This window comes from Aquarana catesbeiana, linkage group LG06, assembly GCF_042186555.1.
Source record: "Aquarana catesbeiana isolate 2022-GZ linkage group LG06, ASM4218655v1, whole genome shotgun sequence".
NCBI classification, from domain to species: Eukaryota; Metazoa; Chordata; class Amphibia; order Anura; family Ranidae; genus Aquarana; species Aquarana catesbeiana.
In genome coordinates, this window is record NC_133329.1 from 392,656,277 (window position 1) to 392,681,915 (window position 25,639).

Genomic DNA, 25,639 nt, shown 5'->3' on the forward strand with positions numbered 1-25,639 from the left:
ACACTTACCAACCTATTTGCACATTTTAGGCAAAGAACAATCCAGACATGTTATCAGTCACATTACGGCAGCCTTTCTCTGCCTTTTCTAAACAGAGGAACCCTTGAAATAACTTTCCGGTCTCAGGGAACCCCTGCTAAAAATGACTATATCTACAACACACGATACATTAGTGTGATGGTCAGCGGAAAGAATGCTCTTAGTCCTTACTCTTGTAGCCACTGGGATGAATTACCACTTTACAGAATAATAGTGTCACTTGGAAGTGACCTGAGAGTCAGAAATTGCTCAAGGAACCCCTAGCAACCTCTGTAGGAACCCTAGGATTCCATGGAACCCTGGTTGATAAACCCTGCAGTAGAGTTGTCATCCGGAATCCCTAGCTGCCAATAGTCGCTTCCTGGTGCTGCTAGTTCTCGTGAGAAGCACAGTGCACATCATGCACCATGACATGTTGCCCTTGGAACTAGCACTAGCATCTTCAGCTGTGACAGTCAATGCTTCTTCTAACAGGTTCCATATAAATTAAAGTGCATCAGAAGCTTGCAGTACTCATTCCTGGTCAACTTAGACCTCAGTGGAGAACATGGTCTCCCTTTTGCTCTTGCATGGGATAGAGCGATTCCTCTTGTAGCCCATCAATGGGGAGATAGATCTGTGTGACCTTACCTGACCAATTGTCAGTTTGTGTGAGGGCATCTTACATGTCCTCTTTACATGCCTGGAGAATACTATCATATTAAGCCCCGGTTCATACAGGGGCGGCACGACTTGCAGATCGCCTCAGCGAGGCGACCTGCAAACGACTTCCACGGCGACTTGCAAAACGACTTCGGTATAGAAGTCTATGCAAGTCGCCCCAAGTCACCCCCGAAGTAGTACAGGAACCTTTTTCTAAGTCGGAGCGACTTGCGTTGCTCCTATTAGAACGGTTCCATTGTACAGAACGGGAGGCGACTTGTCAGGCGGCTAGGTCGCCTGACAAGTCGCCCCTGTGTGAACCGGCTCTAAAGAGAGTGCAAGTTCTTGTGAACAAGTGATATATTGGAGGTTTTTCTCTTTTACTTTCTGTCCAATGTTTGGGATACTGGGATCAGTAAAAGTCACCACCTAATCGCTCCTCTTATGTCACAGAGACAGACAGGAAGACCTGTACAGAGACAAAGGTGGAGGCTACTATTGCCGGCTATTCCAAATAGCTGACAATAGCCGGCAATCCAACCGAAATGTTAAGTGCTTAGTTGCCATTTTAATCCTTCATTTTTTTCAAAGTAGAAATTGGTAGATTGAATGTTTTTTGCCAGGTAGAGAAGCATCTCTGGCTTCAGGAATTCTGACTTTACTTGGACATCAATGTCTGACATCAAGGCTTCTGACACTACTCAGATTTCACTGGCTGCTAGCTAGTTCTAGGCTGGGGACTTAGAAAGTGTCCCTTTAAAGCCACCCTGCCTACAAATTGCATATGTCGCCCCCATGATCCAATTTGCAGCATGTGGGAGAACTGGCTGGTAAAAAGACTGTATGTACACTTTCTCATGGTTGGCCGGTAAAAATAGGGGGCTTATGAGGTTAAAATGGAACTAAACCCTGAAACAAGTGCTAGGAGGTAGGCCTGAACATTGTGGCAAGAGTAGCAGGCTGTTTGCCCATATAGTACTTAAAGTGGAAAATCCACTTTAAGGTGGAACTTTCCTGCCAGCTGGAGGCAGGGGGATAGCTAGTAGCTCATTTCCACTTTCAGGTGCAGAACTGTCATAGCTCCCAACTGTCCCTGATTTGGAGCAATGTCCCTCTGTCCCTCATTCCTCCTCATTTGTCCCTCATTTTGGTCTGATCTATAGAGATGTATATAAAATGCACTTTTTATCTATCAAAAAGTGTTTTCCAGCGCTAAACCTTTCATCTGATCTCTAAATTGCTGCATTCAAAAAGCCAATATAAAGGAATAGTAGTGGTAAAAAAAGCACTTGTGGGTTTACCAATCTTGTTTCTTTGTACTATTCTCCTGTAAGGGGGCGTGGCAAGGGGTGTGTTCTATGCCTGCATACTTTTGCTGATAGGTGTCCCTCATTCCCATCTCAAAAAGTTGGGAGGTATGCAGAACTTTCCACCAAGTTTACTAAATAGACTATTTATGTAGTCATATATGGTGATCTTACCCCCTTTTTAAGCTACGGAGAATGGAATGGTTCTACTAGAAGGTACAGAGATGGGAAAGGGCATGGCTAGTCTGACCCAATTTTGCCATGGCCTGCACACTTGTCTCTGAGTTGCCACCACACACATTATGATGATGGTCCACATCTTCCCACAGAACCAGAACACTCCAAAGAGGAAGAAGGAAGGTCAACACCGGTGATCCATGCTTCTTATACAGCAGATAACATGGACCTCTTACTGATACATTGTAGAAGGTGAACCTCCTCTCTCATGTCTGTTCCTCTCCATCATCATCATCATGGATCCTTTCTAGATCATCATAATTGGACCTTCAATCAGACACCTCATAGTTAGCATTACTATAGAAAGTATCCCTTTCCCCCTCCTCCCCGACATTTGGCACCTGCCATTGCAACAATTCTATTCAACGCACAAAAGTTTAGAATCTAAGGCCGCATTCACACCTGTGCAACGTGGCTTTTTTTTTTTCTTACCATGATTTTGGTGAAACAGCATAGTGCAGCCCATTTATTTCTCTGGGCTGCCCTACGTCAACAAACACACCAAAGTAACTCATGTACTTTTTTATGGCAGTGAGCCAAGTGCATTTTTTGCATGTTTTTTTCATGCAGCAAACGCACAACTGCTACCCTTGTTTGGGGTGCCATTAAGAAACAAGTTTTGTGTTGTTTCTTCTACGTATCCAGGAAACACTTAGGTGTGAGTGCTGAGCCAAAAAACTTACCAAAAAGAAAAAAAAAGGAAACACTAATCAAAGATGTTTGAGACAAGGTTGCCATTTCTCTTCCAGCAACAGCAAAACAACAGATGTTTTACCATCCACAACTCCTTGCATAAGAAATTGAGTGTCTGATTGACTGTATGTATATAAAGAAACCCAGAGGTTGCCATTGGTGACCTCTCATTTTGCAAAGGCTAGTTGCCTGGCCTCTACTTTTAAGCCCCAAAAAGGACGAAACACGTCTCAGGAGTTGTCTACAGGTAGAGAACAGGAGCTGAAGCCATCTTTTACTCATTTTATTCACATTCGTGCAACAGAATCATTTCCCGTTTTGCAGACGGCCGCCATTTTGTTGAAGTCTATTTGCCTGGCTGCCATGTTGGAAGTCCTATTCAATAGCGGAGACTAAGCGAAGCGCAAGAATGCAGACAAGGGCTTCTTCTGACTTTGCTCTGACTTTCAGTCTGCATATTTGTTCTGATTCAGTGACTTATTGAAGCCAGGTACCTTTATTAATTGAAAAATATCCCCCTTTGTAGCTCCGGTGCTGTCTTCTTTCTCCAGTCTTCTCCCCCCTCTGTCTTCTTCCTCTGGTTTTCTCCCCCCTCTGTCTTCTTCCTCTGGTCTTCTCCCCCCGCTGTCTTCTTCCTCTGGTCTTCTCCCCTCTCTGGTATCCCCCCCCCCCACTGTCTTCTTCCTTCGGTCTTCTCCCCCCACTGTCTTCTTCCTCCGGGCTTCTCCCCCCAATGTCTTCTTCCTTCTGTCTTCTCCCCCTGCTGTCTTCTTCCTCCTGTCTTCTCCCCCTGCTGTCTTCTTCCTCCGGGCTTCTCCCCCCAATGTCTTCTTCCTCCGGTCTTCTCCCCCTGCTGTCTTCTTTCTCCGGGCTTCTCCCCCCAATGTCTTCTTCCTCCGGTCTTCTCCCCCTGCTGTCTTCTTCCTCCGGGCTTCTCCCCCCAATGTCTTCTTCCTCCGGTCTTCTCCCCCCGCTGTCTTCTTCCTCTGGTCTTCTCCCCTCTCCGGTCTCCCCCCCCCCAACTGTCTTCTTCCTTCGGTCTTCTCCCCCCACTGTCTTCTTCCTCCTGTCTTCTCCCCCTGCTGTCTTCTTCCTCCGGGCTTCTCCGCCCAATGTCTTCTTCCTCCGGTCTTCTCCCCCTGCTGTCTTCTTCCTCCGGTCTTCTCCCACTGCTGTCTTCTTCCTCCGGTCTTCTCCCCCTGCTGTCTTCTTCCTCCGGTCTTCTCCCCCCACTGTCTTCTCCCCCCGCTGTCTTCTCCCTCTGGTGATGTCTTCTCCCTTCGCCAATTTCTTCTTCTTTTTCTTCTTCTTCTTCTTCTTCATGCCCCGGGCTTTGACGTCACAAGGGGGGCAGGGTTTACACGTGATGTCACTGGATGGCCACGCCCCAAAGCTATATAAGAACTGGCAGACACTGTTGCCGACATAACTGCGGGAGCCAGCGTCAGAGCAGCATCGTTTTTTTTATTTTGAGCGGAGTTGGCGGTGACAGCGGCGGACGAAGAAGAACAAGAAGAAGAAATCGGCGAAGGGAGAAGACAGAGGGGGGAGAAGACCGGGGGAAGAAGACAGCACCGGAGCTACGATGGGGGACATTCTTCAATTAATAAAGGACTTGTCAAAAACTGTCTCTTTGTTTTTTGTAACACTACACTTCTTTTTTTTCGGTGAATGGGTGGGGGTGCAATGGGGTACCCCATACTCATTTACATAGGGGGGGATGATCTGGGGGCCCCCTTTTCTGTTGACTTTGGCTTTGACTGTTGCACAACTGTTGCATTGATAACATTAAGCTGTGACTTTCATGCTACTTTTGAGAGTTTACATGGCACTCAAGTTGCATGAAAGTCGCACCAAAGTCGTGCAGGAACCATTTTCAAGTCGCTGCTTCCATTGAAACGGCTTCCATTAAAATACATGGGCTGCGACTTGTCATGCGACTTTATGTGTCCAAAGTTGCATGACACATTGCACAAGTGTGAATGGAGCCTAAGGCCCTATTCACATCTGAGCATAGCAAAAATCCACGTTCTCGCTCGTCTATTTTTGCATGATTTTTTGCACGTTAACGCGCGTCACACTTAGGGCAGCACCTTCACGTTGACAGCCTTATGCGCGACAAAACGTCCCAAGGTAGCTCCACAACCTTTTGCGGTCGTGGAGCATTGGCCGTATTTTCAGTGCGTATTTTGGTGCATTTTATCGCACGGGATGCCATGAACAATCAATGGCACCGCAGGCGTGACCAGTGATTGCAGCGCATTTGCAACCTGATTTCCGAAACGCGCGGCAGAACACATTTTTGTGTGTTTTGTCGCACGTTTAGGAAACACGCAGGTGTGAATTCAGCCCAATTCTTAATGGCACCCCCCCCCCCCCCCAACTATCTAAACCACCATGTTTTCTCGCTTGTGAAACCGCATGGTGCCGCAACAATGCGGCACAAAAAAAAAAAAAAAGGGTCGGGGACTTCTTTTCCATTTCTCATTGAAATAAACGGGCCGCCCGTCACGCAGAACACAGCCCCACAGGTGTAAGCGAATGAGTGCGATTCATCGCAAATCCCGATTCGCACAAGAACAGTTCTGTCTCTCTTTTGCATATGAAAAGCTGCTGATTGAAGAATCCTCGGCTCCCGGGCCACAAAAATCAGCCCTGCCAGGAACATCAGGCGGCTGCATCTCTGCGAGTTGTGCAATCGTTTAACCCCATCTCCAGCCAATAACAGACGAGCCACTAATTCTGCTACAATGTGGCTTAACCCGTTTGCTCCGTGCCTTTGCCTGGACTTGCCTGCACCATAAAACTCCATTTGATACAGTTCACTCGGTAATAATTAATACGGAGAGATCAAGATAAAGAGAGCGATCTTAAAAGCGATCACAGCGTGTTCTTTTCAGGCGGAAGAAGCTCTTAAGCTGCCAGTGTACTAGACCTGGGAGAACTAGTGGTCCCAGCATGCCCTGAGTCAGGCTCCGTTCACACTTGTGTAACTTGTCATGTGACTTTTAACACATAAAGTCGCAGGACAAGTCGCAGGCCATGTATTTCAATGAAAGCTGTTCAGATTTTTTGCGACCTAAAGTCACAGCGACTGTAAAAAAAAAAAAGTTTCCTGCACTACTTTGTTTTCGACTTTCATGCAATTTGAGTGCCAGAGACTGCAATGGAAACTCTTAAAAGTCGTATCCTAACCACTTAAGGACCGGAAGGATTTGCCCCCTTAATGACCAGGATATTTTTTGCGATACGGCACTGCGTCGCTTGAACTGACAATTGCGCGGTCGTGCGACGTTGTACCCAAAAAAAATGTATGTCCTTTTTCCCCCACAAATAGAGCTTTCTTTTGATGGTGTTTGATCACCTCTGCGGTTTTGGGGGTTTTTGCGCTATAAACAAATAAAAAGCCTGAAAATTAAAAAAAAAAACAAAACTATATTTTATACTTTTTGCTATAATAAATATCCCCCAAAAAAACTAACAACTAAAAAAAAAACAACGCATTTCTTCATCAGTTTAGGCCGATATGTACTCTTCTACATATTTCAAAATCGCAATAAGCGTATATTGATTGGTTTGCGCCAAAGTTATAGCGTTTATAAAATAGGGGATAGATTTATGGCATTTTTATTATAATTTTTATTTTTTACTAGTAATGGCGGCGATCTGCGATTTTTAGCAGGACTGCGAGATTGCGGCCAACAGATCGGACACTTTTGACACTTTCTTGGATCATTGACCTTTATACAGCGATCAGTGCTAAAAATAGCCACTGATTACTGTATAAATGACACGGACAGGGAAAGGGTTAACACTAGGGGGGGGCGATCAAGGGGTTAAGTGTTCCCTGGGAGGTGTTTCTAACTGTGGGGGGAGGGGACTGACTGGGAGTAGAGAAAGATCGCTGTTCCTTATCACTAGGCACAAACGATCTCTCTCTCTCCTCCCCTGTCAGAACGGGGATCTGTTTGTTTACATTGATAGATCCCCGTTCCGGCTCTCTGTGGAGCGATTGCGGCCACGTGAATCGGCTCCAGCGTCCCGCCCTATCGCGTTTAAAGCAGGCCGACGTACACCTATGGCGATTCGCGCAGCCGTGCCACCCTGCCACAGTATAATGATGGCGGCTGGTCGGCAGGCGGTTAAAGTAGAACTATAGGCAAAACCTGTTTTCTCATTTCGGATAGAGTAAGGGAGGGTTGCAACCCCTGTCAGGTGTTCACCGTCTGTGTCCCATTGCGGAGATTTTTCTTCACTCCCTGTCCCATAGCCAAACAGGAAGTGACAGGAAATCCCTGCAAATTAAGGGAATTCCTTGGGGACCACCTCCTCCCAACCCCCCCACCCCCCCACCCCCCGGATTTACCCTCTATTACTTTTCTGGGGACAACTCAAAATTTGGGATAATGGTAACCCGGACACATAGAGAGGGTGAATCTCCCTTAGGCTCAGCTCACACCTATGCAGTGCTTTTTGCGGTGTGTTTTGCGTTCTTGCACATGCATTTTTGATGCGTTTTTCCTGCTTTTTTTTATGCGTTTTGCATTTTTTATGTTTGTTTTTTTTGGCCAATTTGTTGTCGGGCAGATAAAATAAATGCAATTCGCAGCAAAATCACAGAAAAAAATCGTAGCAAAAAAACGCACTACATGCTTTTCTGCAGCTTCCCCATTGATGTCTATTGAACCAAAAACGCATTGTTTCGTGGTTTAAAAAAAGTTCCTGACCCTTTCCAAAAAACGCTGCGACTGAAAAAGAGCAGAGATGTGAACATGTCCCATAGGAACCCATGTTAAATGGATTGTAGTGCGTTTCTGCAAAAAAAAAAAAACGCATAGGTGTTGCCTTTATTACTTATATGTTATACTTTAACCCTTTCACAGCCAAAGCCGTTTTTGCATTTTGTGCACACATTTAAAAAAAAATCATTTTAGGCCTGAGGCTCTGTTCACATCTGGGCATTCTTTTGGGGCGACAGGCGTCCCACAATTCTGTTTGCGCAATTTTAGGGCGATTGTCGCCCGACGAATCGCGGCAAGATCGCGATTTGCTGCTATGTTCGAATCGCAGGCAGAATCGCAGCGAATCCGCCCGCGATTCGGAACGCCAAGATGTGAACAAATGTGAAACAGGGCCACAAGATTACCTAAAACCCCAAAACATTATATACTTTCTGAAAGCAGACACCCTAGAGAATAGGAAGTTTTTATGTCACACATTATTACTGCAAAGGTCTAGGGAACACAAAATTTCATTTAAAAAAAAAACATTAAAAGTTAATTTTAGGGAGTACAAAAATGCAATAAATTACCCAATGTTTTGGTAAAATATAAAAGCTGAGGTTGCACCGAGTAAATAGATACCCAACATGCCAAACCTTAACCACTTGCCGACCGCTGCACGCCGATATACGTCGACACAACAGCAGTGGTGGGCAAATGGGCGTACCTGTACATCCCCTTTAATTGGCAGGGCTAGCGGGCGCGCGCACCTGCCGCGTACAGCGTGACCATGCCCGCGGGACTCACGAACTCTTCTGCGAAGAACAGGAGATGCCTATGTAAACAAGGCCTTTCCCCGTTCTGCCTTGTGATATGACCGGGAGCAGTGATCGCTGTGATATCAGTGGAAGCCCCTCCCCCCACACAATTAGAATCACTCCCTAGGACACATTTAACCCCTTGATCGCCCCCTAGTGTTTAACCCCTTCCCTGCCAGTGTCATTTACACAGTAATCAATGCATTTTTATAGCACTGATGGCTGTATAAATGACAATGGTCCCAAAATAGTGTCAAAAGTGTCCGATGTGTCCGCTATAATGTCGCAGTCACGAAATAAAATCGCAGATCGCTGCCATTACTAATAAAAAAACGCTAATAGGGATGATTGGGGGTGGAATTTGTGCTAGGAGAGGAAAACGGGAGGGGATTTGTGCAAGGAGGGGAAATTTGGGGGGGGGGCTGTGCTAGTAGGGATGATTGGGGGGTGCTAGGAGGGGAAATTGGGGGAGGGCTGTGCTAGTAGGGATGATTGGGGGGTGCTAGGAGGGGAAATTGGGGGAGGGCTGTGCTAGTAGGGATGATGGGGGGGGTGCTAGGAGAGGAAATTTGGGGGGTTAAATTTATTTTTTTTGGGGGGGGGGGATTTGTGCTAGTAGGGATCATGGGGGGGGGGGGTTGTGCTGGTAGGGATGATAGGGGGTGCTAGGAGGGGATTTTTTTTTTTGTTTTTGGGGGGGATTTGTGCTAGGAGGGATGATTGGGGGGATTTGTGCTAAGAGGGGGGGCATTTTTTTTGGGGGGGGGAGGTTGTGCTAGTATTGATGATTAGGGGGGTGCTAGGAGGGGAAATGGGGGGGGGGGGATTTGTGCTAGGAGGGGAAATTGGGGGGGTGCTAGGAGGGGAGATTTGGGGGGGGGGGGAATTGGGTTAGTAGGGATAATGGGGGGGGGGCGTGCTAGGAGGTGAAATTTTGGGGGGGGGGGGTTGTGCTAGTAGGAGGGAAGCATTTGTGCTGGGCGGATTTTAGCAGGGGGGGGGGGAGGGAGGATTGTACTGGAAGGGGGGTAATTTATGCTTAGAACGTAAGCATGATGATTAGTGCTTAATTATTTATTTTTGCTTATAATGCTCATACATCTTGGGGAGGGCGTAGTTTGGCCCCTGGGCTTTAGATGACCTTGTCCCGGCACTGACTGTCAGACGTTTCCTGTGTCCCTTCCCTCCAATCAGCTCTCAGAGCTCTGCAGTGTTTAATTTCAGTTCTCCGCTCCCTTTTTTTTCTGACAGCTCAGACGAGCTTTATAAATTCAGCACTTTGAACGGATGTAGAAAGGAGAAGACTGCAGATAAACAGGTACAACTTAGGTAGGGGGATGTGTTTCATCTCTGTGTCCAGACACTGCACTGGGTGCATGGAAGGGTTTACAACCACTTTACAAAGAACTTCAGAAATGGTAGTGGAACTACAAGTCCCACATTACCCATCATAAAGCATTATGGGGTATGTAGCGCTGTAACAACTAAACCAATCAGAATTCCTTCTGATGCATCAGATCAGTGAGAGAAGAATTCTGATTGGTCCGTCTGGATTGCTGCCTTACTGGATAATCCCATACTAGTGTGATGAAGATATTTCCATCTACTTATGCAGCATTCCTCCGGCACGCGTCGCGCAGAGTTTTCTGTGTCCTTTCCGCTACGGCTAAACCAAACCAGATCCCCAGCGCTTTGCAATTCAAATTCGCCGGATTCTTCATATTCATCATAATCATCCCGTCACGGCCGACGTGCCCAAAATTCTTCAAAAGACTGACAGTAGGGTTACACCGATACCGGATTGATATCGGCGACTACAGATACCTTCGCAGTGCGATTTGAGCCCATAGAGATTTAATAGGCTTACATCACACTGCAAAGAATCGCATGCGATTTGAACAGGAATGCGGTGCGATTCCTGTTCCGAATCACATGCGGTTTCCCGCACCGCACCAGTGTGAACCCAGTCTGGATTTCAGCCTGGGATCATACAGTACGATGCGATTCGGACAGGAACTGCACCAATATAATACGTTCCAGTACAGTTCTGTGCAGGAAAAATGCAGCACGTTCTACTTTTTTTTTTTCCCCGGAACTGTAACGCACTGAAACTGCAAGCACTGGTGTGAACTATGCCATTGATAACCATGTGACCTACTTCCTATGCATTTTGGATGCAGAAAAAAAAGCCCTGGAACCCATATGATGGGAACAACTAGTACTGAAAAAAAAGAAGAAAAAAGAGCATCTGAAATGCACCTGGAAACGCATCAAAAACGCATAAAAAGTGCATAAAAATGTGTGTACAGAAACGCATCCTGGAGGACGTTTTTTGTGGTGTGAATTAGACCTAATCCTAAACAAATAATGTAATATATTGCAGCTTACCGATCATTCGATGTGGTGGCTGCATTCGTTTTCTCCCCCCCTCTGTTTTCACCAGAGGATCTGACCAGTAACACACCTCCTGTATTAGTGAGACACAACTCCGGAGGAAGGAGCACAGGAGGCGCAGCAGACAGCAGCATTGCCAGTTTGGGGTGGAGGGGGAGGGTGAAATATATTAGCAGATTTAGATAAACTAACAAATTGAAGCCAAACTCCAGTCCACACTTTATCATAGCTCCCAACTTCCCTGATTTCGAGGGAATGTCCCTGATTTGGAGCAATGTCCCTCTGTCCCTCTTTCCTCCTCATTTGTCCCTCATTTTTGTCTGATCTCTATAGTTGTATATAAAATGCATTTTTTATCTTTCAAAAAGTGTTCCACAGTGTTAAACCTTTCATCCAGTCTCTAAATTGCTGCATTTGTAAATTCCAAAAGCCAATATAAAGGAATAGTAGTGGTAAAAAAAGCTCTTGTGGGTTTAACCAATAATTTTTTTGTTGTACAATTCTCCTTTAAGGGGGCGTGTCAAGGGGGTGTGTCCTCTTCCTGCATACTTTTGCTGATAGGTGTCCCTCGTTCCCATGTCAGTACTCTATATTTTCCATAGGCGACACTTTAAAAAGCCCCCCCTATAGGTCATCAGTTTAGCGTTACAGAGGATGTCTTATGCTAGAATTATTGCTCTCACTCCGACGTGCGCGGCGATATGTAACATGTGTATCACAATCGACGTTCATGTGCGTTTACGTTTGTACTAGTGGGGGTGGGAGGGCCCGCCCCAATTTTGGGGGGGATTTTATGTGTAACTTTAATTTTTTACAATTAACTTTTTTTTTCCCATCACATAGGGGACAAAAAGTCCCCTATGTGATATTTTTTTTTTTTTTTTGGTGACAGGTTCTCTTTAATGAGACATCAGGGGTCTCTCCGGAGCTCCACAATACAGGTGTGTCCTATGCCTGCATCCTTTTGCTGATAGGTGTCCCTCGTTCCCATCTCAGAAAGTTGGGACGGTGCCCAGACTGGCTTTTGAACACTTAGCCCCGGTTCACACCGGTGCGGCTTTGAAATCATGCTACTTCAATGCGCTTTCAAAGCCGCACCTCGGTGCTATTTGCACTGAAGGTGCAATGAAATCCCCAAAAAAGTTGTGCAGGAACTTTTTTCATAATCTCTGCGACATGAGACGCGGCAATATAAAAATAGTTCTATTGCAGGCAATGGGGGTGCGACTTGTCATGCGATTTTGAACTGTCAAATCGCATGACAAGTAGCACCGGTGTGAACGGAGGTCTAAAGCGAACTTCACACCTTGTAGACATCAGGGACGTGTGCGAATGTGTGTGCTTTCCCGACACGCACAGAAACGCGCTGCCCTTCAGCAGACGCATGGCGATATTTATTTATTGTTAACCGCACCTCCGAGCATCCGCTAATGCACATGACAAAGTACAGAGTTCCGCAGCAGCGCGCGGTTCGGTGTGACGATATTGAAAAAAGGGTCAGAGACTTCTCTTTTGCACTTCTCAGGCGTAGGACAGACTTTTGAAATAAATGAGCCGCCCTACACCCGACACACGCATGCGCTCCGTCCCACATTTATGCCTTGTCCGCTTTCCTGCCGCATGCGCAAACCAGCGTGGTTCTAATGAGATGATTGTCAGTATGTCATTTACTCAGTAGACAGATTTAGGGGCCACCCAAGCACAAGTAGAATGCAAACGCCATGCAGATAGTGTGATGACCAGGATGTAATCCAAGGATCCCAGTGCTGGAAGGCAGAAGGACCAACCGCTAATCCACTGTAATAATAGAATCCCCCCCCCCCCCAAAAGAAACAGGGGATCCTTTCAGTACGATGAATAAATTCCTCGCAGGGTTTAATCCTTAAACTTTCAGTGACAGACGGACCAGCCCAGATCCCGACTATTCTCCAGATCCTGACTATTCTCCAGATCCTGACTATTCTCCAGATCCCCACTATTCCCTGTATCCCGGATAGTCTCCATATCCTGGCTACTCTTCGTATCCCAGCTATTCTCCAGATCCCGGCTCTTCTCCAGATCTCGGCTCTTCTCCAGATCCCGACTATTCTCCAGATCCCGGATAGTCTCCAGATCGCGACTATTCTCCAGTTTCCAGATAGTCTCCATGTCCCGGCTACTCTTCGTATCCCGGCTATTCTCCATATCCCAGCTATTCTCCAGGTCCCAACTATTATACATATCCTGGCTATTCTCCAGATCCCGACTATTCTCCAGATCCCGACTATTCTCCAGATCTCGACTATTCTCCAGATCTCGACTATTCTCCAGATCCCGGCTGTTCTCCAGATCCCCACTATTTTCTGTATCCCGGATAGTCTCCATATCCCGGCTACACTTCGTATCCCGGCTATTCTCCATATCCCAGCTCTTCCCCAGATCCCGGCTCTTCTCCAGATCCCGACTATTATACATATCCCGGCTATTCTCCAGATGCCGGCTCTTCTCCAGATCTCGGCTATTCTCCAGATCCCGGCTATTCTCCAGATCTCGGCTATTCTCCAGATCCCGGCTATTCTCCAGATCCCGGCTATTCTCCAGATCCCAACTATTATACATATCCCTGATAGTCTCCATATCTCCATATCCCAGCTATTCTCCCGGCTATTCTCCAGATCCCAGCTCTTCTTCAGATCCCGGCTATTCTCCAGATCCTGGCTCTTCTCCAGATCCTGGCTCTTCTCCATATCCCGGCTATTCTCCAGATCCCGGCTATTCTCCAGATTCCAACTAGTCTCCATATCCCGGCTATTCTCAGTACTCATCTATTCTCCAGATCCCGGCTGTTCTCCAGATTTTGGCTATTCTCTGTATTCTGGCTATTCTCCAGATCCCAGCTATTCTATGTATCCCAACTATTCCCCAGATCCCGGCTATGCTCCAGATCCTGACTATTCTACGTATCCCGGCTATTCTCCCTATCCCGGCTATTCTCCGTATCCTAGCTATTCTTCGTATCACGGCTATTCTCCGTATCCCGACTATTCTTCGTATCCCAGCTATTCCCCTTATCCTGGCTATTCTCCATATCCCAGCTATTCTCTGTATACCGGCTACTCTCCATATCCCGGCTACCCTCCGTATCCCGACTATTCTTCACATCCCAGCTATTCCCCTTATCCCAGCTATTCTCCATATCCCGGCTATTCTCTGTATCCCGGCTATTCTCTGTATCCTGGCTAATCTCCATATCCTGACTATTCTCATCTTTCCTCTTGTAATATTCTGGGATTAGCCTGATCTGCTGCCGACAAATAGAGGATTTTGTAGAGCAGCCATTGGTCAGAATTTATCACCTTCATCTGTCTATTAAAACTTTGGGCAGAGTGTAAAAACCTTCCAAACCGCACCCTGAGAGAGATACTCTGCAGACTATTACTATTACAATACTCTGTGTATCCATATTATTCTGCAGACTATTATCATTAATATACTCTTTGCATTCCATACTATTCTACAGACTATTACTGTTATCATACTCTGTGCATTCCATTTTTTTTCTGCAGACTATAAGGCTAGGTGCACATCTATACTTTTCATGTGCATTTTTGATGCATTTTTTTGGGAAGTGTTGATATTACTAGGAGGAGGTGTCTGTTGTCATGAAGAAGAACACACCAAAAACACAATTACGTGCATTCTTGATGCGTTTTTCCATTGAAGTATATTCTGTGCATCCATATTATCCTGCAGACTATTATCATTTACTACTATTATTATTATTAATACTATATTCTATGCAATCTATATTATTCTGCAGATTATTACCATTACTATACTCCGTGCATTCCATATTATTCTGCAGACTATTACTATTACTATACTCTGTGCATTCCATATTATTCTGCAGACTATTACTATTAATATACTCTGTGCAATCCATATTATTCTGCAGACTATTACTATACTCTGTGCATTCCATATTATTCTGCAGATTATTACTTTTAATATACTCTGTGCATTCCATATTATTCTGCAGACTATTACTTTTAATATACTCTGTGCAATCCATATTATTCTGCACACTATTACTTTTAATAAACTATATGCAATCCATATTATTCTGCAGACTATCACTATTACTATACTCTGTGCATTCCATATTATTCTGCAGATTATTACTTTTAATATACTCTGTGCATTCCATATTATTCTGCAGACTATTACTATTAATATACTCTGTGCAATCCATATTATTCTGCAGACTATCACTATTACTATACTCCGTGCATTCCATATTATTCTGCAGACTATTACTATTAATATACTCTGTGCATTCCATATTATTCTGCAGGCTATTACTTTTAATATACTCTGTGCAATCCATATTATTCTGCAGACTATTACTTTTAATATACTCTGTGCAATCCATATTATTCTGCAGACTATTACTTTTAATATACTCTGTGCAATCCATATTATTCTGCAGACTATTACTATACTCTGTGCAATCCATATTATTCTGCAGATTATTACTTTTAATATACTCTGTGCATTCCATATTATTCTGCAGACTATTACTATTAATATACTCTGTGCATTCCATATTATTGTGCAGGTCACAGCCCCATCCTTGCTGCTTTAGCTCTCATTATTATGAATGTCTTCCCGTGGGGTTGTGGCGTATTGTTTCCTCTCCATCATCTGCACATCACATTTGTTATTTTTGTAGGGATCGCAGGTAATCCCGGCGCTGTCACAGCCTCGCTCCCCGCTCTGTCAACAGCCCAGAGACCTGAGCACCGTGTCACCGCAGGAAGCCGGGGGAGCGGAGACGACCAGCCCCTCCAGAGACCGCAGCCTGGACTTGAACGTTTTGCAGGGTGTTCCACCTTCCTCAGGTATTGTAGTAAACTTCCCATCACCCTCCCCAGAAATGTCCCCTGGGGGGCTTTTAGATTGCAAGCTCCCGCGAGCAAACCTCCTAACCCTCTTATCTTGAATTGTATTGTAACTGTACTGCCCCCCTTTATATCGTGCAAGCTGCTGGCATTATATCAATTCCTAATAATAATAATAATAATTAATATTCAAAAACTCGGATCCATTATCAGCTTTAGGCTCCATTCACAATTGTACAACTCCAAAGCTGCGCTGACTTTGGAGTGCAACTTTGATGCAACTTTGTCTTTGACCAGTAATAATGGACAATTGTTGCACAACTGTTACATTGTATAACATTCAGGTATGACTTTCAGGCTCCATTCACACTTGTGCGACTTGTCATGCAACTTTGGACATTAAAGTCGTATGACAAGTCATTCCCCATGTTTTCCAATGATAACCATTCATATATGTGCGACTTAAAATTCCAGCAACTCCAGCAGTTCATGCACTACTTTGGTCCGACTTTCATGTAGCTTGAGGGCCATAAACTTCAATGTTAACCCTCAAAAGTTCCATGAAAGTCGTACATGAATGTTATATAATGCAACTTGTATGCAATAGTTGTCCATTATCACTGGTCAAAGTCGTATCCAAGTTGCGCTCATCCAAAGTTGCACCAAAGTTGCATTCCAAAGTCATCCCAACTTTGTATTCGTACAGGTGTGAATGGAGCCTAAGGCTATGTTTCCACTAGTGCGACTTTTCATGTGACTTGGGACCGAAAAGTCGCATGACAAGTCGTACCCCATGATTTCCAATGAGTACCGTTCATATCTGTATCTATACTTCAAAGTAGTCCCTGCACTACTTTGGTCCCACTTTGATGCGACTTGAGGTCCACAGGCATTGCTTCAAGTCGCGGTAAAAAGTTGCGGTAAAATCGGGGCAAAAAATCATCGCGGCAAGATCGCGCAAATTTGGGGACGCAGTAGTGGAAACATAGCCTTAATCACAAAACACTGCAAAAAAAAAAAAAAAAAACCGCACCAAAGACGTGCATTTTCCATGCGCTCCCATTGAAGTAAAAAAACGCAGTATGTTGCCACCATAAGAAGCACCTGCACCTTTTCAAACAGTCACACTGCACCGCGTTGCATTGATATACGAAGGGGCAGTAATGCGATTTGCAATACGGCAACGCATGGCGCCCGGTCACATGAACCAGCGGGCAGTGCGGCGCGCTGGCAGACGCAGGAAAAATCGAACCGGTGTGAACAGCTCTTGTTCTGAAGCCGCAGCGTGATTCTCCCCTGCCGGGCTCGGAATAAACTAAGCTGGAAGCAAACCCAGCTGCAGGTTAGCACAGGAAAGGGGGGGGGGGAGGGAACAACGCCCTTAGGAACTTTAAAAAAAAAAAATTTTTAATGCAAAACTATTTAATGGTATTCTATTTGCAGCGTGGGGGACATTCCCGGTAGAGGGACATTGTCCCTGGAAGTAACATGTTGCTGGTTGCGGATCCCCGCTGGCTGCGCTCTGCCATTACCTGGGGCATGTGAAGTGGAACAAGTGGCAGCTTGCGGAATTAAAATAAAAAGAAGAAGAAGCAGGAGAAGTCAGCCGGGGTCACCCCCTGAGCCGGGTCTACTCACCACCACAACCCGATGATGTTGGCAGGACACAGGAGGATGAAGAAAAGTCCCAGCTGAGTCCTGGAAAGGGGCATCATGATTCCCCCTGGCCAAGGTGGGCGCAGGCAGAGGAGCACCAAGAATAATAAGTTATCCGGAATTCAGATTCTTCTTCTTCTTCTTCTTCTTCTCTACAAGCCAGGCAACCAAGAACACACAAGGAGCGAGGTCAACAAGTAGAAAACTCCAAGGAATGCCTGGATTTTTTCCCTATGGGGATGGATGAGAAGGTGGGAGGACAGTAGCTGAGTCTGAGCCGGGTGGGGTGGTGGTGGTGGTGGTGGTGGTGGTGGGGGGGGGGGACACACAAGTGACTGGTGGGGGGGGGGCACCAGGTCTCAGGTGGCTCCGGAGTACAGGGACTGTCCTGAGGACTGGCAGAGTAAGGAAGGGGAGCCCGTCTGGGAGGAAGAGAGAGAAGGGTCTGGGGTGGAGAGGAGGAGGTGAAGAGAGGAGAGGAGCAGGGAGGAGGGAGAGGAAGAGATAGAGGGAGGTGAATCCACACAATTACTAATCGTTCTTCTATCAAAAAAAAACTATTCTGTCCCCCCCCCTCCCACAAAAAGGTGCCCGAGGGGGGGGGGGTGTTGATGGAAGTCGAAGAGCGCCGGTATGGCGTACAACTGTGACAACTTTTTGAAGTCAATTGGCCGGGGGGGGGTTGGATTTTTTTTTTTTGGAATCTTTCTGTGACAGTGGTTTGGGGAAGTTCGATGAAAGTCAAAAAGTTTGGAAAGTCATAGGTGAGCGTTGACGTATGTGTGGCGCACGGGCCACCGCAACCCACCTTAAACTTTTTGAAGTTAATTGGCCAGAACAAAAAAAAAAAAAAAAAATCGTAGTCTTTGCACGACTTAAGGCTTCTTGAAGCAGCACATACAGAAAGATAAAAATTGATGCCGGTGTCAGCGGATGCGGGGGGGGTTGGGGGAGTCAAAACGGTGAGAAGCCATAGATGAGCGTCGGCGCGTGTACGGCGTACGGACAATCACAGCAGACCTGAAACTTTTTGAAGTCAATCGGCTGGGTGGGTTTTTTTTTTTGTACATTTGATATCAGTGACAGTGTTTTGGGGAAGTGCAATGAAAGTTAAAATGTCGGAAAGTCATAGGTGAGCGTCGGCGGATGTGTGGCGTACAGGTCACCGCAACACACCTTCAACTTTTTGAAGTCAATTGGCCAGAAACATTTTTTCGTAATCTTTGCAAGATTTAATGTCTCTAGAAGCAGCACATACATTGAAAGATAAAAAAAAAGATGCTGCTATTAGTGGTTGGGGGGGGGAGGAGTCATAAATGAGTGTCGGCGCATGTACGGCATACGGATAATCACAGCAGACCTGAAACTTTGTCAGTTGGCCGGATGGATTTTTATGTATTCTTTCTGGAAGCACACATATATTGAAAGATAAAAATTGATACTGGTGTCAGTGGTTTTGGGGGGGGATTCAAACAGATGAGAAGCCATAATGAGTGTCGGTGAATGGACGGCGTACGGATAATCACAGCAGACCTAAAACTTTTTGAAGTCAGTTGGCTGAGGGTATTTTTTTTTTGTAAATTGTACATTTGATATCGGTGACAATGGTTTAGGGGCAGGTTGATGAAAGCCAGAAGGTCAGAAAGTCATAGGTGAGTGTCGGCGTATGTATGGTGCACAGGCCACCGCAACTGACCTTTTTGAAGTCAATTGGCCAGAATTTTTTTTTTGTAATAAACATACATTGAAACAGGGGCGGTCCATTAAGGACACACAGGCACCGCCCCCCCCCATCCATGCATCCGGCCTCAATGCAGGACGCCGGACACATGGATTCCAATGGCGGGGGTGTGGGGTTTTTTTTTTGAAGCACGTGAATAGAGCCAGAGGCTCTAATAGGCTTCAAAATAGGGTGGGCTCGGGGGGCGCAGAGCACTGTAAACAGAGCCCACCCAGGTGTGTTGCAATAGCAAATAAATATTCCCTATTGAAACACTGATCCTCCTCCCGGCCAATCAGGAAGCGGCTCTGAGACCCATCACCCGATCGGCTGAAAGGACAGGCGATCGGATTGGACGCCTAGGAGGAGGAGGGAGGAGACGCACGGCAGAAGCTGCCGTGATGCAGAGAAGGAGAAGACCCATCAGAAGCCGCCGCCCATCCGCAACCTAGGACGCTCGGCAGCCTTATAAAAAACATTTGCGCCTAGCGCAAATGCGCACGCTAAGTGCTTTCCCCGACTTGTTCATTCCCCGACTTAACTGGGGTGGGCGGAACACTTTGGTGGGGGTGGGTCAGCCACGCCCCTTGAACTTTGACCTCTGGGGTCAAGCCTGCTGACCTTTGCTCTTTGTAGGAGGTCCCTATTCCAATCCTTGAGTCCTAACCTTGCTCTTCAAGGGTAAACCCTAACCTTATGGGGCTGGATGACCGACCCACACTGACAGCTGTCACTGCATTGAAAGTCAAAAATTGATGCCAGTGTCAGTGGTTGGGGGGGAGTCATAGATGAGTGTCGGCGTATGTACGGCATACAGATAATAACAGCAGACCTGAAACTTTTTAAAGTCAGTTAGCCATGTCGATTTTTTTGTAATCATTACACGACTGAATCCATCAGCAAGCGGCACATACAAGGAAAGATAAAAAAATAATTTTGGTGTCATCGGTTGGGAAGTTCGATAGAAGGTCAAACGGCGATAAGCCATAGATGAGTGTCGGCGCTTGTATGCCGTACCGACAATCACAGAAGACCTTAAACTTTTTGAAGTCAGTTGGCCGGGTTGTTTTTTTTTTTTTTTGTAATCTTTGCACGACTGAATCCTGAAGCAGCACATACATTGAAAGATAATAACTGATATCAGTGTCAGTGGCGGGGGGAGGGGGGGGTTCGATAGAAGTCAAAAGTTGAGAAGCCTTAGGCAAGCGCCAGCCTATGTATGGCGAATGGCGTACAAACGACCATAAAAGACCTTAACAAAGTCAATTAGCTGGATTAAATTTTTTGTGGGCTTTAAACGACTAAATCCTTCTGAAAGCAGCACATACTTTGACAGATAAAAATTAATATTGGTGTCAGTGGTTGGGGGAGGGGGGTGTTCGAAAAAATTCAAAAGGAGGGAAGCCACGGGCGGATGACCGGGACAGACCCTAAACTATTTGAAGTCAATTGGCTGGGTGGATTTGTTTGCAATCTTTGCAGGACTGAATCCTTCTGGAGGCAGCACATACATTGATAGACGGAAATTGATATCGGTGTCAGTGGTTGGGGGGGGTTGATAAAAATTCAAAAGGTGGGACGTCATAGTTGAAGATTGGCACATGTATGGTGTACAGATGGCAAACCTTAAAAAACTATTTGAAGTCAATTGGCCAGATTCGTTTTTTTGTAACCTTTACAAGGAAAGATAACAATTGATATTGGTTTCGGAGGTGGGAGGCAGAGAGTGGGGAAGTCCTAGGCGACCGTTGACACATGTATGGCATAACAAACTACTGTGATAGACCCCAAACTATTTAAAGCACCCCACACTTTTCACATATTTATTTGTTAAGAAATTGGAAAACCATTTACCATTTTCCTTCCACTTCACAATTATGAGCCACTTTGTGTTGGTCTATCACATAAAATCCCAATAAAATACATTTACGTTTTTGGTTGTAACATAAGAAAACGTGGAAAATTTCAAGGGGTATGAATACTTTTTCAAGGCACTGTATTGGTGTCAGTGGTTGGGGGTATTCAAATAAAGTTAAAAGGTAGAGTATCGGCGCATGTATGGCACATCAATGACTGTGACCGATCTTATCAATCTGTTTGAATTTTATTTTTTTCGTAAGCTGCATCCTTCTAGAAGTAGCACATACAAGGAAGGATAAACGTTCATATCGGTGTCGGGAGGTTTGAAGCCCATTGGATAAAATAGTTACAAGTTACATATAAACATTCGCTGGATACAAAGTAGCAGTTTTTCCTGATTTCACCTGATCCGTTGAATAGAATTGTGCGTTTATGTTACGCTCCTCCCTTTTAATGACATGGTGGGCATTCCAGAGCGGAAAGAGCTCTCCGGTTGGAGGGTGGAGATCGCGTTGGACTGACTCAATCAGTCACGGCATGTAAGTGGGTGAAGGTGTAGGCGGGTCGGAAGAATTCCCTTCCAACGTCCTCCAGGTACAGCCTTATGGTCGCTTCCACATGAAATCTAGAAGAGTGGATGTAAAGGAGCGCCCGGTATCCAGCAAGTGTGGGTTTGGAAAGGTACTTTATTTAGGGTAGCAGCAAATGAAACCAAGCCAACGCGTTTCGGGGGGGAACAAAGACTCCTTCTTCAGGGCTGTTGCTGCATGCTTATGGAGAAGATTCTTAAAGCGGAGTTCCACCCAAAAATGGAACTTCCGCTTTAAGTGAAGGTGACCCCCTGACATGCCACATTTGGCATGTCATTTTTTTCAGGGGGGAGCGTATACCCTTTTTTTTAGGAGGGATCCAGCTCCTACTTCCTCCCGTTGCACCGGAAGCAAGTTCACCTCTCCCCCCCTCCCTCTTGGTAATCATCTGGGACACGTCACAGGTCCCAGATGATTGCCCGGCCAGTCACAGTGCGCAGCGCGGCTCACGTATGCGCAGTGCGTGCCCAAGGAGCGAGCCGGGCGCCCGCAGTGACAACGCCGGCGCCGCACAGAGGAGGGGGAGAGGGGCGGGGCTTCCTTCGTCGGCATCGCTGGACCGTGAGACAGGAGAGTGTCCGATTATTAAAAGTCAGCAGCTACACTTTTTCTAGCTGCTGACTTTTATATGGGTGGAACTCCGCTTTAAATCGGATATGCCTGTGGCGAAAAGTTCGGACCGAAAGATTCCTAATGCCGCGTACACACGGTCGGACTTTTCGGCTACAAAAGTCCGACAGCCAGTCCGACAGACTTTCGACGGACATTTGGCGGACTTGCAGCGGACTTGCAGCGGACTTTCTAACGAACGGACTTGCCTACACACGATCACACAAAAGTCCGACGGATTCGTACGTGATGACATACACCGGACTAAAATAAGGAAGTTGATAGCCAGTAGCCAATAGCTGCCCTAGCGTGGGTTTTTGTCCGTCGGACTAGCATACAGACGAGCGGATTTCTGGGTCCGGCGGAGTTACGACGTAAAGATTTGAAGCATGTTTCAAATCTAAAGTCCGTCAGATTTGCGGCTGGAAAAGTCCGCTGAAAGTCCGGGGAAGCCCACACACAATTGGATTGTCAGCCGGCTTTAGTCCGTCGGCGTCCGTCGGACTTTTGTAGACGAAAAGTCCGACCGTGTGTACGCGGCATAAGTGTCAGCAGTGAGTGAAGAGGCAGCATTCTGCGGTCTACAATCACAGTCGACACTCGGAAATCTTTCGGTCCAAACTTTTTGCCTCAGGCATATCCGATTTAAGAATCTTCTCCATAAGCATGCAGCAACAGCCCTGAAGAAGGAGTCTTTGTTCCGCCTCGAAACGCGTTGGCTTGGTTTAATTTGTTGCTACCCTAAATAAAGTACCTTTCCAAATCCACACTTACTGGATACCGGGCGCTCCTTTACATCCACTCTTCCAGATTAACAATTATTGGCACCGCAGTGTGTCTGCTAAATGGCAGCGCGTTTCTGTGCGTATTGTGCGCATCCCCAAAACTAAGTAGTGTGATCCCAGTCTTAGGCTGGCCATACATGAGCTTTTTTTTTTTTTTTTTTTCATTCAACCAGAGAGTTGAACGAAAGAAAAATGACTCGATTTCCCCATCCAAACATTCGACGTGGATGGAATCCCTCTCGCTGACAGCAGGGAGACTTCCCCCGTCCATCAGAACACTCTGATCAGCATTGCCGACCAGTGGCGGCTGGTGTTTTTTTTTTGAGAGGAGCAAACCCCACCCCCCCAGGTGGTCGGTTGGTACCCCCCCACCCCACCCTGGCACTTACCCCATTGGTTACAGGCGGGCAGGCACCAATGGGCGGCGGGCAGCAGCCGTGTTGTGGGCTCCTATGGGCAGCGGCTCCTGTGTCCTCTCTGCATCACAGCGGCTCCTGCCGTATGGCTCCTCCCTCCTCCTCCTAGGCGTCCAATAGGATCGCTTGTCCTTTCAGCCAATCGGGTGACCGGTGTCAAAACCAGCTTCCTAATTGGCTGGGAAGAGGATCAGTGTTACAACAGCTAATATTGATTCGCTGTTGCAACACACCTGGGTGGGCTGAGAGCGCACTTTCTGCGATCCGAGCCCCCACTATATTGAAGCTTATTAGTGCCTCTGGCTCTAATCAGGTACTTAAAAAAAACAGCCCCTCCACATAGGAATCCATCCGCCGGTGTCCTGAATGGGGCCTGGACGCATGGATAGGGGAGGCGGCGATGGACGGGGGGGAGCGACGCCCGTGCGCCCTTAATGGACAGGCCGCCCCTGTTGCCGACGCTGATCAAGAGAAAAATTTCCAGCAGGCTGGATCGATCGACTAAAGAGAACCGACTAAATTTCGATCCATGTATTGCTGGGTTTAGATTTGGCGCAATTGTCCTTTATTGCAAGACCATAATCAGTCGCAGAACATTTTTCAGCATGCTGGGCATTTTCCCCCATGCCTTTGTATCTGGTTGTGGTTAAAGTGCAACTCCGGCACAACGAGAAAAAAAAATACCCCTGCAGTGGGCTTTCTATCCACACTGCAAGGGTTAAATATGTGAAAATTAATTAAGAATTAATTACTTGAAACCGCGCTCCCTGTGAATTGAAGTGAAACCCCTGATGACATCAGAGCGTGCTGACGAAACATGTAGGGTGGCTTCCGCCGTTTGAAACGCAGCTGGAACGCAAATGGCGTCTCCAAACACATGGTTTTTGATCTTTTTATGTGTTTTTGAATTTTTGATTCAGCATTGTGGACACTTTACATAGATATATTTGGATGACACATACCTATATATATATAATTTTGTTGTGTCTGTTGACACTGGTCTATGCATTTTGAGTATTTTTTGCACTTGCACTTTAATTCACAGAGAGAGCAGTTTCAATTAATTAATTCTTAATTAATTTTCGAATATTCATATCTATTTACAAATGAGCTGCTCCTATTGTCTTTCACTGATATTTGGTTTTATACGTCCTTTGCGCAGGTTGGTGGTATTCCCACATATTTTTTTTGCAAGGATTAAATGCTTGTTAAAGTGGAGCTCCACCCAAAAGGAAAAGTTCCTCTTTAGGCCTGGCTCTCACCCAGGCATTTTTTTAGTGTGTTTTCAGTTTTGCAGAAACAAACTACAGTCCATATAACATGGTTTCCTATGGGCCACGTTCACATCTGTGCATTTTATGGAGGGACGGGGACTTTTTTGGGGGTTTTTGGTTCTATAGACTTCAATGGAGCAAAAACGTGTAATGAAAGAAACGCAGAATGCACCTGGAGTATGCGAACAGCAACCTGCATAGGTGTGAACCGGGTCTCAAGGACGCGTCCCCCGCCCCTATAGAAGAGTTGGCACCTTTAAGGAGCGGGTACCCGATTTTGACAGGTACCCGCTTCCCACTTCCGCTCCGACCGCCAAGGTGATTGGAAACAGAGGTTCTCCTCCCTCCCCCCCGTGGGAGGTCCCAGAAGACTACATCCACCATTCACAATGCGCAGTGCCGCTCACGCATGCGCAGTGGGCACCCAGCTGTGAAGCAGCAAGCTGTCACAGCCGGGTGCCCATAGTGAAGATGCCGGCGCCGAGAAAAGAAGACAATGGGTGAGACCGGCTGGGGGTGAGCTCACCGCTGGATCGTGGGACAGGTGAGTGGCTGTTTTTTTTAAAAGTCAGCAGGTACAGTTTTTGTAGCTGCTGACTTTTTTATTTTTTATTTTATTTTTTTTTACAGGAGACTGGAGCTCCTCCCTAAGTCTAGGGGGTTGCAGAGGAGGCGGGCACTTACCTTGTCCTCGCTCCGGCAGGCTCCCTTGATCTGAGTGACAGGTCCTCTTGTGTAGGCTGCTCCTGGCCGAGGTCGCACTCCTTCCTCCACCACATTAATTGGCCTGCATTGTACATGATAATGCTGGGGGGGGGGGGGCGCCACCTACAGGCCGGAGCTTTGGGGAGAAGATGAGGGCGGAGCAGGGGTGGGGGAGGGTAAAGATATAACACAGCCTCTCCTTCTGTCATCAAGCAATTAACCCTTGCACTGCGAGGAAGGAAGAGGAACTTGCCAAAACACGTGTTTATTCTTTACTGTGCCCAGAGTTGGGC

The 25,639-nt window shown here is 46.4% G+C and overlaps 1 protein-coding gene and 1 long non-coding RNA gene across 3 annotated transcripts in view; one reads left to right on the plus strand and one right to left on the minus strand.

Annotated features, from left to right (window-relative positions):
- WNT6 (Wnt family member 6) overlaps positions 1-17,690 on the minus strand; it is a 167,866-nt gene extending 150,176 nt beyond the window's left edge. The window contains exon 1 of the mRNA XM_073634348.1: positions 17,370-17,690. Coding sequence (XP_073490449.1) covers positions 17,370-17,446 — 77 coding nt within the window. The 5' untranslated portion in view covers positions 17,447-17,690. The remainder of the gene's footprint in view (positions 1-17,369) is intronic.
- Positions 15,561-25,639, plus strand: part of LOC141147195 (uncharacterized) — an 81,638-nt gene continuing 71,559 nt past the window's right edge. Inside the window, exons 1-2 of one of the 2 annotated variants that reach the window (XR_012245035.1) lie at positions 15,561-15,731; positions 17,175-17,463. This is a non-coding gene — a long non-coding RNA (uncharacterized lncRNA). Of the gene's footprint in view, positions 15,732-17,097; positions 17,464-25,639 lie in introns of those variants that run through there. The other variant, XR_012245034.1, reaches the window with a different exon arrangement.